The 15,892-nt window shown below is 44.5% G+C and overlaps 1 protein-coding gene across 1 annotated transcript; it reads right to left on the minus strand.

The window, feature by feature from the left end:
• Window positions 1-7,463: 7,463 nt before the first annotated feature.
• Window positions 7,464-8,241, minus strand: LOC9641538 (probable protein phosphatase 2C 71). The gene has a single exon (XM_002986812.2). It carries the CDS (start codon window positions 8,239-8,241, stop codon window positions 7,477-7,479), a length of 765 nt encoding a protein of 254 aa, XP_002986858.2. The 3' UTR covers window positions 7,464-7,476.
• Between the last annotated feature and the right edge of the window lie 7,651 nt (window positions 8,242-15,892).

Raw genomic sequence — 15,892 nt, forward strand, 5'->3', positions numbered from 1 at the left:
AAGCATGGTAGTCAATACACATCCGCATTGAACCGTCCTTCTTCTTCACAAGCAAAACCGGAGCACCAAACGGAGACTTATTTGGCTGAATAAATCCAAACTCAAGTAACTCCTTGACTTGTCATTGAACTTCTTGCTCCTCCGCATAACTTAACCAAAATGGACGCCGGTAAATTGGCCGCGTCCTCGGCTCCAATGTAATCCCATGCTCCATACCTCGTAATGGAGGCAATCCATGAGGAAGTTTAGATGGAAAAACATCAGAAAACTCATCAAGTACATCCCGTACTGCTGCTTCTCCCCCACACGTGCCTTGGTCCCCCAAGTCACGAACAAACAGCAAGTAACTTGAAAGTGCTTTTCCATTACGACAAGCCCACTTCAAAGATGTAGCAGAGAGTATAACAATTGGTGGTTGAACGCCCTCGCCAAACCACACATCTTTAACGCCACCATACTCCAGTGAGATACGCTTAATGCTCCACTTTATCTTTGGATCCACCGTCACCAACCATAGCATCCCAAGAATGAGATTCACACGATGAATATCCGCAAGATAAAAAGTCTCCACACGTGTGGTTTTGCCAACCAACACTTCCAGCCCCTCGACACAAGCATCAAAATGTTGAGTAGAGGTGGCTGCACCTTCCACTGTGTATGGAAGAACTCCACATGTGACCAGGCCATGCTCCACAACAAACTTTGCCGAAACAAAGTTGTCATCGCTCTCACTATCCAGTAAAATCTGCATTGGATCGCCACGGAACACGCCCTTTAGCATTAAAGTTGATTCACGCGTATCCTCGAGCTCCATCTTGTTCCACACACAGTTGAGCTGACGAGCAACGATCGAAAGTCGCTTCCTCCGACCGGAATGGTCGTTCTCCTCATCCTCACACTGCAAAGTTTGCAACTTTTTAGTATCGGACTTACCGTGAGAAGAAGATTGGCCATTCTTCTTGTCCTGCTGCTTGTTCTTCAACTGCGGACAATCAACCTTGTAGTGTCCAAGTTCGCCGCAATGATGACAACCCTGTCTATAATTCTTCACAAAGAACTTCTGCTTCTTGGACCCCTTTGCATCTGAAGTAGTCACCACCAACTTCAACTTGTGATGCTTATTCCCATCCTTGTGTCCACGGCGATCATCATGACAATTCTCAACAGAAGGACTCCGCGAACGTTTGCGAGACTTGTGCTTGTCATTGTCAAGTCAACGAGCTGCATCAAAGAGCTCCTCCAAACTCTTTGTAAGTTGAGAATGACGCAAGTGTTGCCGCATGCTCTCACTATGTAGGCCATCAATGAAGTAGGACTTGTTCTGATCTGGATCCTTCGTTGGAACACGACTAATCAAGCGAGTAAGCTTCTCAATATAATCCCCGAGCATCATTTTCCCTTGCTGGAAATGGTGAAGTTCTGTACAAGCATTCTCCACGTCGTAATGAGGGGCAAAACGTAAACGGAAAGCAGCCTCAAACTCATCCATGGTAGACACTGGTGGTTTCTTATCCGCAACACAGGACTCCTCAAGCCAATTCCACCATTGAAGACCCGCATCACGCAAAACCATCGGAATAGCCACTAAAGCCTTTGCATCTGGAGTTCTTCTAGCAGCCAAGAACTTCTTCACATTGGCTAGCCAAGCGAGACACTCGTCCACACCACCATCACCGGAAAAGGTTGGAATCTTGAGTCGATCTACCAAAGAAGGCTTACTTGGAGCGCTACCCCGTCCAGCCTCGAGTGCCTCAACACGCCCACGCATGGTATCCATCATGCCATGCATCTCGTCTTGCATCTCTTGCTGATTTTGATTAAGGGCTTGCAGCTCATGAACCACATCTTGAATGGTCCAAATCTCCGCAGCTTCGTCGGCACCACCATCGACAATAGGATTCCAGTGTTCAGCTTGGTCGGCCATCGCAACCAATCCTCTGATACCAATGTTATGATCCGGCGCAAAAAGACAAAGATCTAGTTGCCCTAGACTATGCTATGCCACCTCTTGAAGTTCCTCACCACCCAACCACCCCCGAGCTACCTCAAAAGCTCCACTGCGCCGCTGCTCCACTGTGAGCCCTAGGGTAGGTTAAGTCCCTTACCCTAACATGCCTTAATATACCCTTGAGCCTCCCTTTGACCGACATTGACCACGTAGTCAAAGCTGGCACCTAACACGTAAGGCAAGTGACGACCAAAAAATTCATCATGAACGAACATCAACATGAACATACAGAGCAGGCGAGATCAATGCCCGTGGCATTGAGAGGGAGGTTGCATTGGCGAAGTTAGAATCATTCTAGATAGGACATGAGCGGGTTGTGCCAAAGCGGGGCCGCTTTCTGGTCGTAGAGTTCCTCGCCATGGTTTTCTGAAGATGTAGTTTGGCCTTTTTAAGTGTGTCCCAAACACGAGCAGACTTGCATGATCTCCCAAACCGGCCAGTGGGAGGCTTTTCCCATCCATGTAGCATGAACCCTGCCTCGGTATTGTGTTTCCTTCGTGTGGAAGGCGATAGGAAGGTTGTGGATCTGTCCAAGGAGCATTTCCCGTTTCCGAAGTCTGAGTGTAAAGCTGATTGGGCAGTGGTCCGGTATGTACACTCTTTGGACTAAGCATGAGATCCTGAATCAGTTCGGGCTCTGAGTGGCTGACTAGCACAATATCACTAGTGCTTCTTTCACCATTGTGTGAGAAGCATGTATGACCTTCTGTGAGCGGCCATTGTCTAGAGCTGTTAAGAACTAATAGGTGGGATGTTGTGCAGAATGTGAGAACTTTGCTCGTTGTGTCGAAAAGACGGTCTTGTCATGATCGTATTCACGTAGTTCGTTTGTGGAGGTGCTGTGCTAGAGTGCTTGCGAGTTCTCAGTTCTGGCGTTGAAATCGCCGAGCCATCACATACGCATATCTGGCAAAAAATCCACACCATATTACCCACAAGGGAATTGTCAGGTTGAATCTACTAATAAATTTTTTAAAAATATCTTCAAAAAGATTGTGAAGGACAATACAAAAAACTGGGATGAGAAAACTTGAGATGCTTTATAAGCTTATAGGACTGCATATAAAGTATCCATTCTTTCTTTGCATATTGCAATTAAAAATAGCTTAGATGTAAAAGAAGCTTTTAAACAAAGACTTGCCAAAATAAAAAATTTAAACAAACTTAAGCTTAGAACAATTTGGACCTTGTATGCAATTCAAAAAGCCAGAAATGTTAGACATGACAAACAATTGAAAATCTTTTGCGAAATTAAATCAAGAGATAAGGTTCTTTGGTTTCAAGATAAAATAGATGCTCTTGGAAATAAATTCGAGAGAAAATGGAATAGTCCATTTATTTTGTCTAAGATATCAGCTCCAGGAATGGCTAAAGTGCACACCTTAAATGGGGACGATATTGCAATAGTAAATTTAAACCATTTAAGGAAGTACCATGGAGATATAAGCATAAATACTATACAAGGAAAAAAAAAATTCCACAATACGTTTGCATACAAAAGTAAACAAAGGCAAGAGGATAAAGATTAGGACGTAGTAAGGTAGGACAATTTAGGTAACTTAGAGGTGGCTAAGGAGCTTCTTTTTCTTTTTCGCTCTTTCCCTTTCACTTACTCTATACTTACACCTTTGCCAAGATGCACCAACACTCTAAGCTTAGCTCTAAAGTAATGTATGGCAACTTAAACGCTGCCTAAAGTTACGCAATAGCAAAAGCCATTGTTGCCACCTACTGGGTTGAGCACACTCTTGATTTGGTAGAGCAGATTTGTCCCCATGCCACCGCCACAAGCCCTCAACTCCACTCTTGCATTGTTGACACTTCTGTTGGCACCACACTCCGTCTCATGGTCGAGTATGTGGAGGAAATTTCATCTAGTGATGAGGAGTTAGATTTTGGCCAAGTAAAGCTCTCTAGGGAGCTTGTGCTTTCTCCTTATGATAACTTTTGGGTTAATGCCTTTGGGTTACTCGCATATGTGGAGCTGTTCGAAGGAGAAATAGTGGTCAAACAGAGGATCAAGCTTATGTAGAAATGGTACCCAAAGGAGCATGCTTTTCTTTTCTGTGGGCAAGTCCATCCCTTTGGACTCACCTAGTTTGCTCAGATTTTGTGCCTAGACAACAAAGGCAAAATAATTACAATGAGTAAAAAGGATCGCATGCCTGAACAATACATCCTTCCAAACTACACATCCAGACAAATAAGCAACTTCACCTATTTGAAGCCCGACTATCATACTAGGCTTAAGGTGTTGTGTGCCATCATCGACGGGAGGACGATTGCATAATATGCTACCATCAAGATAGCCTGTCTTTTAGAAGCTATCAAGACTGGATGGCAAATAAACATAGCCCATTTTGCTTACAATGGATTTGTGGCTGAAATGAAAATATTGCCATATAGGTAGGCAAGGAAGTGAAGATGAAAGTCTTCATCTTTTTGTGGCACATCTACGAGCATTACACCACTCAAGTGGATACCATGCCTCACTTTGCCATTGAGCCACCACTTCCAGTATCTCCTTGAAGGGAGATAGCAAAGGATGTGGAAATGGAGGAGAATCCCAACAATATAGATTCAAGTGAAGAAAATTCTCCCCTTAAAAAGAAACTCCACCTAGATCTGAAAATCCAAGCTATGAGACATCCAAGGTTTGTTCTGCAAAAATCCAATGGTTGAGTATACCCCAGAAAAGTTGGACGCAACAAGTATGGTGATAAAACGCCATGCCCGGATCAATAACAAAGTCACGACTCAAATATATCTATAGAGACAAAAATGTTCCCTAGAGGGAATATTCAAAGAATCACTCTGCTCCAAGATGCAATAAGATGAACCACAAGAATATTTTAAGAATATTCTATGGCCTATGGGATTTAAAGGCATAACACCTTAAGGGTTAAGAGGTTGGCATAGGGTTCACTCCCTTGTTCATTTCAATATGGGTCCAATAAAATTCTTGGCAAGGATTGTTTTTAATAAAGTCATATGAACCTAGCTTCTATAAAATAGTGGCTTACAATTTCAATTTTATGTCTTTATAGTTATAAAAAGAAAGTCATATTTAAAGATGTTGTCATAGAGAACAGCATCATGGACAATGATTAAGAGAATGCAGAACTGATATAAATTGTACTAAAGGAGTTTCAATACTTTAGTATATCATTTCATTAGCATCCTTACAAATATATATTGTGGTATATTTTCTATTAAAAGTAACATTCTATTCATTAAGATTATTATTTTATGAGATTAAATTATATCTAATTAGATAAATATAGAAACGAGACATGTAAACAATTGATGATAAAAAAGTTATTGCAGAGTTTTATCACTTTCAAGATAAAACATGGAGAAGAAGACTGTCAAATAGGTTTGAAGAGACTACCATTTCTCAGTGGAGGTCCACTTCCAGCTTCTGGAAGGCAATGCATCGTTTCCAGTCTCATTGAGCTCCACATTCTCTCCATTCGAAGTATACCAATCGACCAGGTACTCTAAGAACTCCAGCCTTACGTGGCATCGAGCTCTTAAACACTACATCAGTCCAGGACTGCTTACATGATTGTGTGCTCCAAACGAGCTTGCCAATCTTTTGACATTAGCCAACGCCTACCCCAACGTTATGTAGAATGTGCATATCTCTGTTGTAACCCTAGGAGCTTCATTGTGCCCTAAACGGGAGTCAACATGGTGCCGGCGCCTGTGTCTCTCGTTGGCCTGCTCGTCTCCCAATTGAAGCTCGATCTTGAGCTTTGGTCTCTGCGTACGGGCCGTAGCTTCCAGGCTATGGACCTTGCTTTGTCTAGGTTTGAAGCCCTTGCGAACATGGATAAGTTGCTCTTGGCGTTTGAATGGGAAGCCATCGTCACCTGGGTCACAGACGAGCTCGCATTTGCACATCGCACACTCCAGCCACTGTCACTGGTCGACCCAAAGAGCGCAGCCGTCTTTACTCGGAAACTGGACGCCATCATCTTGAGTTTTTTCCCGGCCGTGTGTAAGCAGCAGCTCAGGATCCAGGCGCTCGCAATTTCTCAGGGCGAGATTGTGCTGCAGAGGCAGCTTGGGAGTGGCGGACAAGGATCGGTTTACCTGGGACAGTGGCAACGCCACGGGAAAGTGGCAGTCAAGTGCTTCCGTTCGCCAAGCCTTTGGCGGACGGAGGTTAAGGCTCTTGCGCTCTTGCAGAGCCGGACGTCGGCGCATATCCTCCATCCCTATGGTGTGCTAGACGGCAGCATCGTTTTTCCTGTGATGGAGTGTCATCTCCAGAAGCTTATTGACGATGTTCCAACGATTCCAGAGCCTGAGCGACTGAAATGGTCTTACCGGTTCCTATCTATACTCGTGCAGGCGGCCAAGGGAGTTGCTACGATGCATTCACATGGAATTCCTCACAGAGATTTGAAGCCAGACAACATCTTGATTCTGGACGCGGTGGGGATTTGCCTGGCCAAGGTAGCTGACATGGGCCACGCGAAAATCGGGTTCCATTCGGGCCCTAACTCGGGCGGCACGTCGCACCTGTTCTACACTCCCCCGGAGCTCAGGCAGCCCAAGGGCGGGGCTACCGGAATGAAACCCTGGTATTCCAAGCAGAGTTTCGACTGCTATGCGCTGGGAGCTGTCGTGAAAAGTTGCATCAATACAGGAATTTTTGAATGCCACCCTCGAGCAACTGACCACCTTAAAAGCATTGTAGAAGACTGCTGCCAAGCAGCACCTGGAGGTAGACCCTCGGCCAAAGATGTGGTAGCCAGGCTCACGGAAGTTCTCAAGGCATACTTTCTCGAGATTGAAGGTTGATTTATAAACACACATAGTATGTATTCTGTATTAATGACCACGCTTTCCAAAAGTTGAGATCGTTGCTTGACTGCTAGCTCCACCACGTTGGCCAGTGACTTCACAGCGACAATGAACATAAAGTATACCAACTACCAATGGCATGGAATTCTTGTCCAAAAAATCTTGTTTGTGGTAGTGAAGCCAATTAAAATTTAAATTTGATTCTTTTTACTTGGACATGCTCCAAAGAAAAATGTATATTCACCATCTGTTCAGCCTCAACCCTGAAAAGAAGCTATTGCCCCTTTAAACTCCAACAATTACCATTCTTATGAGAGACCAATCTGGATGACAAATAAGTATACATTTATGTAAACAAATTGGGAGCCTGGGAGTGGATGGCATTTTTGCTGTTCTCAAGAGTGAATGAAATTAAAATGAAATCATTACCCACACTGCAGCAATTTTGATCTGTAAACACCATGCCTGGGCCCCGAGGAGAAAAAAGAAAGAATAGCAAACCTGAATAACAAGCAGCCTCATGAGAAGAATTGCCAACTTCTTCAAATAGAATCCATGACGAGGAAACCGACTCATACACTGACACAGAGAGACCTTATAAGAGAAAGCATGTGCCTTATAAGAAAATGTTTTGGTTCATACGGCAAAAAATGTCACATCAATTTTACAGCCACAAGAGTGAGATTATCATTTGTCCCAGCCTTAAGTGCTGTGTCTATCACTTTTGAAGGAATCCCCTGGCATGTTCCATTCCTAATTGCATTGCCAACGACTTTACAAACACCCTGATATCTCAGCTTTTCAAAAATCCCATCAGATCCAACCAAAAGGTAAAGAGGTCTTGGCCTGTGTTGCCTCAGGTCATGTACTGTGAATTCTGGCACTGCGCTCATCCCAAACGCCTTGAGATCACGATCACCTATAGCTCTCGACACCTCAAACTCACCAAACAGCTTCCCGTTGCTGTGAATGCTTCCACCAGCTTCCTCAATCCGTTTTCTCTCGTCCTCCCAATACGGATGATGGTCACGCGTCAGCCTTACACAATCCTCAGGTTCCATACCACATAGGATAGCCCTAGAGTCTCCAACATTCAAGACCACAAGGGTGTGGCCGGTGACAGCTGCTACGCAGGCTGTGGTTCCTGCGACAATTCCATGCTTCTCTGATTCCTTAAGGAAGGCATCCTCCACGTCTGAGACTGCCGAGGACAGAGCGGCCATTAGCAATTGGGTGTTGTCGTTGCTTTTGTTCAAGTGATAGTTGAATCTTTCATAGAACCAGGTCACTGCAAAATCGCTTGCCTGTGATCCGCGATGGCCATCAAACACTGCAAACAGTCCAACCTTTCCTGGGATCGCCAACAACCTGTCCTCCTGGTACGCTCTGCGCCCCATGTGACTCGCTGCCTCCCACATCACGCTTCCCTTTCCCGTCTAGCCCTAAAAAGTTATGCGAATATCTTAGGATATAGTTTATTTGGTTTCCATTTGGTTTTATATGGTTATCCCTGTAGTGGCTATAGAAGGGGTGCTTATGTCGAAAATTCTTCTCATGAGAATCAAAGCTTATGCTTCTCACCACAGACTCATGCACAAGTATCATGAACATTTAAACTCGATTCCAGATATTCCAACTTCACTCTGGAAAAAACGACAAACAAACAAACAAACAAGAGAACATACCTTTTGCCTCATTACTATCTGTTGAAGACATAGTCCACCATTTGGCTAAGCCAAAAACTAAGTTGATGGCCAATTTATAATTTATAAACTGTATCATTGTCAATGTGGACGTGGCCCCAACTTATTGGAATCCCAAGTGTGTGACCCCAGAAGGCAACTCTTCCACCAATGGATCGACTTGACAGATTCCTGCACTAACGTGAGGGCATGCTATGGACGCTCCAGTCCTGATGTGGAAGTCAGAGAACACACGGCAGCTAAATCTTTGTTAAAAACAGGTGTTATGAAGCTGGACTATGCTACTAAAAACCGACATTGGGCTGACCTTGAGAATGTTTAGAGAGAAAGGTGAGTGACAGGCCTTTGTATGTGAAGTCATGTTGCTTGAGCTGCAAAATGTTTCTAGCCGAAATAAGAGGCCTAAAAAGAAAGATATACACAAGAGATATCTTTTAATTCACTATATATGAAATTCAAATAAATTTTTGTAGATTTTTGAAAAATCACAATAGATTTACTTATAAAATATCAACTTATAACCTCTTGTCATTTCTTTGCATATTAAATTCAAATGTTTTTAATTGTAAATTCATATGGAATTTAAAATGCCTTGCCACCTCAACAATGCAACATAAGCAATTCCACATCATTATATACATGTCACATCAACAAGAAATCAAGATTATTGTTTCAATAGAAATCTAAACCATAAAATTAAATACCCCATGTTCTGTTTTTCTATGAGATTTTTCTCGTTTCTTCCTCTTTGACCTTGCAAGGCACTTTATGCTTGCGAGGTGCTTTGTGAGTGTTGGCCTCTGGCTCTTCATCTAAATCGATTAGAACCATGTTAAGCTGTTACTGATCAATTGCCATTCTTGTGGATTCCAATCTAGCTCCTGGGCAGCTGTTCTCTGCTTCCATTGAGTCTATGTGCCAATCTTGGCTATAAATTCTTCAGCCATGTGGATGGTGTTCATGGGGAATTTTCTGCAATCTTTTCCAGTGGTGCTTCTAGAATTTTTGGAATTCAAATTCAAAAAATTTGGAAGAAGACTTTGGCGGTCTTGCAGTGCCAGGGCAGCCTGAGGATTGGCCAGGGCAGGAGGACGACATTGTTGCTTCTGTGGTTCTACTGTTTGAGGCACGTGCATTGGCGTCACACTTGTCGAGGGCATCTGCTGTGCTTGTGATCCATGGTGCCAGAGGTGTTGGTTTTGCCTTTTTAGGGCGCGGTGTGGGCATCTGTTTCGGAGCTGAAAGGGTGTGGGCATTTGGGGCCTATTTGACAACATAAGCTATGAAAAAGAAACGGCACAAGCTCATAAATAACAAGAGCCCATTGTTTTGTGGAGCCTCCCGTTTTGGCTGTAGGCCGTGACGCTCGACGTCCACAATATCACATTCTTGTCTGGCTGGCTTGCCAACTGCATGACGTCTTTGTAGGCAATGTCCAGGGCTTAATTTCGTGTGCCTGTCTTGGAGCTCTTGTGATGGATCTCCAGCAATATGAAGTGCAGTACCTTGAACTATAGCCACTTGTATCTCCTGTTGTCAGTTGGGTTGGGTGAACAAATGGTAAATAACGAAAATCGTTGTAGCCATCTTAAAACCGACCCTCCTCTCCACCAATGAAATCAGCATTGGAGGAGCATGGAATTCTAAGAAACCTCAGCAGCCATCAGCAGCAAAATCGCTTGCCTATGGCCATTACACACTGCAAACAGTCCACACCAATTGATAGAGGTCTGGGAGATAAAGCCTGACTCTTCCATCTTGGCACCACCACTACTACTTGGAATTAAAACGTATCCTTTTTGGTTTTAATTCTGTGCTGCTGGATAAATCCTCCAGCACAGTTTTCTTATTTTCCCATGTGATTCTACTCATACCAAGTGCTTCACAAAGCTTGCCTGACTAAAAACACAGCTTGGAAAGCATATCTTTCCTGAATTCCCCTGTGCACGGCGAACCTGCATGTCACCCTTGTTGTCTTGATCTTACCTGAGTGATGTGTGGAGCTGGAAGTGCCCAAGAAACATGAACTGGGAAGATATCTGTGAGCCCAAGTGTCCAAATCTCAAGAAAGATCGTCAAAGAGATCTTGCACTACTGATGGTAGGCTGGGAAACGTGGAAGAGTTTGAGAAGCTGATCAAGAGGAACCACTCTTGAATGCAGCAACTGCCCAGAAAGGGCATTGCAAGGGGGCATTAGTGACCTTTGTGAGTGATCATGCAAAAGACGGTAGTTTTCTCGGCAGCAACGTGCTCTTGAGCACAGCACTCATCAACATGTATAGAAAGTGGCTCAAACTTGGTGCTTGTCAATTGGCTGATTCATCTCTACAGCACCTTTGAGTGGGCGATGGATGCATGAATTTGCTGGTGGTTGCTCCAGAACCTATATCTAGATATGTGAAATCTAAGAGCCCATGTAGTCTAGTGGTGCACAATCCTGGGACAAGGAACAGCACAGACGGAACAAGACATGAAGGAGCTTGGCATTTGCCCAGAAGCATTAGGCATTGGAGTTTTATGTGTTCTTTATTGCCTTGACACATGATGGAGACAGTAGTCACAGAGTTGGTGGCATGTTGGGGCGGGCAAAGGGAGCTAAACAATCACTTTAGGGGTGACTTGGAGCAGCTAGGAATTAAAAAAGTTCCCAACCTCTAAAGTCTCTTAGAAATACTATGCATGGTATCTTGCTATGATGGTGATTGGGATGGAAGGGCTTTTAGATCAGGTGGCAAGGATTGTTGCCACGATTGGGACTAATGGTATACAGAGGTGAATTCCCTATGGCAAGGCTAGAAAAAGAAATATAAGAAATTTCAAGAAAGAATGGCAAGAAGTTAAAAAGTTTGTTGACATAGTCTAACAAGACCTTCAATAGTAGGAATTTGAAATAATTTCCAATTTATTTAACACACATGGTCTCACTATGGCATGGTCCATCCAGCTATTAGAGTGCCCTTCCAGATATACATCCACATCATAGTTCTCACCTTCTTAAGAGTTGTCCTCAACACCAGCCAGATTGAGACAAGATACCAAATATGAGGGAGGATGACACTCTTTGCTACCACCCTCCCTGGAAGTCTGAGTTTTCTTGGTGCCCAACTTTGCACTACTGTTCTGACTGGCTTGTGTCCTGAAGCATTGTGCTGAATGTGACTCCCACCTATATCCCAAGGTATCTTGTGTCCTCCCCTGGTTTCAACCCAATTTCTTGCTCCCACCATTCAGTTCTCAACTTACCTCAGTTGATCATATTGAATTATTCCAACTGATGGCATCCCAGATTGCCAGATTAAACATTTCCAGTTTTCCTTCACCTCGTCCAGGTTCTTGGTGTGGCCAGGAGGAGTGTTAGCTGCAAAGGTGCCATCTAGGAGCTCTTGCACCACTTCTGCTGTCCTTGGAAGTTGTTGTCTCATGCTAGGGATTTTGATGCCTTTCACTTTCTTGTCTTCTGCCATGAATGCTCAGAGTGCCTCCACCACTAACAGGAATAAATATGGGGGCACCCTTGACTCACTTACCTCCCAAGCTAGAAACTTGGGCCCAACTCCCCATTTATTGCAACTTGGCTTGTCACCCCCTGAAAAAGCAGTCAAATGTGCAAGACCATTAGCGCCAGAATGCCAACCTTGGTCATGCACTCCTTGAAGAATGCCAATCCATTCAGCTGTAGGCCTTCCCAAAGTCAAGTGGCCACACTGGAATTTGTTGCTTTGTGATCTCCATCCAACTGTGTGAGACACAAATCCCTAAGCCCCAAAGTGGAGTCGAAAGGATGCCACGTGGTAGTGGCCGAAGCAAAAGCTAAATGAGCGTAACACGTTTGGAGTAAATGCTCTGACTTGCTCGAGAGCGGGAGTGGAACTCCCAACAAAGTGCTCAAGGAACAAGCACAAAGCAAGCAATAAGTGAGTTTTTAGAAAAGGGACACAAGAGGAGTTCGAGATGGACCGAGACGGAGTCTGAGATGGATTCCGAGATGGACCTCAGATGGAGTCTGAGATAGAGTCCGAGATAGAGTCCGAGATGGAGTCCGAGATGGACCTGAGATGGAGTCCGAGATGGAGTCCAAGATGGAGTCCAAGATGGAGTCCGAGATGGACTGAGATGGAGTCCGAGATGGACCCGAGATGGAGTCCAAGATGGAGTCTGAGATGGACCGAGATGGAGTTCAAGATGGACCAAGGATGGAGTTTGAGATGGACCTGAGATGGAGTTCGAGATGGACCGAGATAGAGTCCGAGATGGACCCGAGATGGAGTCTGACATGGAGTCTGAGATAGACCAAGATGGAGTTCGAGATGGACCCAAGATGGAATCTGAGATGGAGTCTGAGAAGGACCCGAGATGGACCCGAGATGGACCCGAGATGGAATCCTAGATGGAGTTTGAGAAGGACCCAAGATGGAGTCCGAGGTCGAGACCGAGACCGGGGCCGAGACCGAGACCAAGATTGGGATTGAGACCGAGACCAAGGCTGAGACCGAGTCTAAGTTCAAGTCCAAGTCCGAGGGTGAAAGCCCAAAGCATTTGTCTCTCAGACCCTGGGGGGTTTGGTGAGCTCCAAAAGTATAGTAGAGGGAAGACTCCAATGGAGCTAGCTTGGTCAGGAAAGGCTAGTTTGGCCTAGGAAGGCTGTGCCCAGGTGTTGGGTGATGGGATAACCACTGGGAAGTCCAAGGCTAGAGTGAATATGGATTGACAAGTGGGGTAGCTTGGTGAAGTGTTCAAGAGTTGGCTATAGTTCCCCCGGGAGATCGAATGGCCAATGCTCCCAGTCCAAGTGTGGGTGGCACTACCTACTTGGATGCCTGGCGTGGCTCAATGGAACTTTGCTCTAAGCCCATGGCTAGAGAACCAAAAGGAAGAAGGTGGGGAGAGTACCCATGAGGCTTACGTAAAGCCCCGGTGTTCCGCAATATTGTCCCAAAGTCCCAGACTGTGAAAAGGAAGAAGAGCAATCCTCTAGTGCAGTGATTAAGGATATGGTCACATGATAAAGAGGTCCCAAAGGACAGTGGGAATTAGAGGTCAAGCCCAAGGGCCTTGTTCTAGTGGCAGTGTTGGTGAACATAGCCATGGACAGAAAGGGATTTGGTGAGGACTGGAAAAGGGATATTGGAGAAGGCTGTTCCCCATGTCTGCGGACATCTTAAGGATGTTAAAGAGTGGATGTAGGATGACCACTCATAGACGAATGGCTTAGTCTTGGAGAGATAGAACTGTGATCCAGGTGATATTCGACCACTAGTGCGGCAAAGGTGATGGGGCATGGCCTTAGCGTAATGGGCTGATATGTTGGTGGCACCTTTGAGTGTCAGTCATGGGATCGGACACGTGAAGCACTTGGACCAAATGCAAAGGTTGAGTGGCAGAGATGCCATTCTCGAGGCTAACAAGCCCCAAGTTCAGAATAAGACTTATGGAGGTTGTGAGTGAGACTTCTCCAAATAGTCGGAGGTGTGGTTAAGTGACTAAAGTGGAATGGAAAATTTAGTTGCTTACAACTTGGTATCAGAGTTGTTCCTTAGTATGACTCTTATTGGTGGCCAAGTATATCATCACTTGTATTGGAATTAAAAGGTCCTAGATATAAACCTATCTTTGAGGAGTAGCATGTCGAGAGGACATGGCTCTCCACTCAAGTTCATGAGTGAAATGTGGTGGAGAGAAAAGGGGCAGTAAAGGAATGACTTTGGGATCTTGGGAACAGTATAAAGTTTTCCTCAAAGAGTTGAGGATATGATCCAAATGAGCATTTGACTCAGCAAACTTGCTAATATAGTTGTGGTAAACAAATATAGTTGGGATCATGGGAAAGATAGAGACTCCAAAACAATAAAGGAGTCATAAGATTATCCTCATATGGTTGAGGTTGGTGCTCATGAATTTGAAACCAAAATTAATGATCGTGAGAGGTCAAATACGGAAGAGGACACAAGTCTTTGAAATAGTAGTTGGGGCTACCCTTAATAAATGCTAAAACAACCCAAGGGATTAGGGGTGTATTTAGAGGATGGATTAGTATTCTCATCACATGGACAAATAGTCCTAAGGGGCAAAAGTAGCCCATATAGAACAAAGAATAATCAAGTGTCAGAGTAACACTTGCAAGAATGGTCTTTATAGGTAGGATATAAATACAAAAAGTTGTATTCTAACAAATTGACACCTCAAAAATGGGACCTTATAGGTTGTCAAATTAGTGAAGTTCAAAAATGCTAAGGGATTGGAAAAAAAGTTTAGATTAAGGTGTATTGTGCCCCACGAAGGATGGGGAGGATCTTAAGATCCAAGTATGAGAATAGTGGGTATCTTATTGGTGGCAGAGTGTGCTATGCTAAAGTCATGGGAAAAAGTTTCTTGGAAGAAAACAACTTTAACACAAAGTTGTGCGTAAACTCAATGGTGTAGTGCTAATGGATAGTTAGCATAAAAGACAATTGTAGTGGTCTTGGCAAAGACCTAAACACAAGTAAGAAGTGTCATAGAGGTAAGCTCGTGGAGCCGATGGTGTGCAAACACCGAATATGCTAAGGCATGATGCCTTGAGGTCAAGTTGGTGGGTTCATAAAAACCACTTCTAAAGGAATCCCAATGGAAATGGGAATGGCATACCCTAAGTTGGATGATATGTGGTTAAAGTGTGGTGACCTAAATAATGATGGAGGTGTGGAAGCATCAGCAATTAGTTGTAGAACTTAACAACTATGAGGCAACTAAGCAAAAGGTGCATAACTACTGTCGCGAATGTGACTTTGGGTATCGAAAGTTACCTGTCGGCTAGTCCTTTCGGATACTCTTACCTTACTGCCACGATGGTAGGAGGTCAGTATTGCTGGACCCGTTATCAGTCTCCACCTAAGCTAGTTGAGAAACTGGTCCTCGCGTGTGCACTTGACCAGATGAGCATAAGGACGGAATTCCTACGTGCTATTTGTCAAGCATACTTGACCTGGTTAGAGAAACTCATTCTTTGACTTGCACTTGCTAGTGTTGGGAACCCCCACGATATTGAGCTTGGTCCCTCAATATTGCTAGATGATAGCTTACCGTGTCTGCCAAACACCCTCGCTATCATACCCTTTGTGTTAGTCTCATTCCGGTCCCAGATGCTATTTATGGAAAGTGCTCATTTGGCATATCTACGGAATGTAGAGATCGGTCTGAACACAATGGTGTTCGTCCCGTGTCCAAATTCGCATTCTAGCGCCATTCCATATTTAGTAAGTTTCGAGCTTGTCCCAGAGACTAACTCCTGGTACTAAAGGTAGGCTTGGGTGAAAGCCCAAAGCGTGTGTTCCTCAAGGGGGGGGGGGGCTATAGGGGGTTCCAAATGTATAGTAGGGATAGTGGGTA

Source organism: Selaginella moellendorffii, unplaced genomic scaffold, assembly GCF_000143415.4.
Source record: "Selaginella moellendorffii unplaced genomic scaffold, v1.0 SELMOscaffold_76, whole genome shotgun sequence".
NCBI lineage: Eukaryota > Viridiplantae > Streptophyta > Lycopodiopsida > Selaginellales > Selaginellaceae > Selaginella > Selaginella moellendorffii.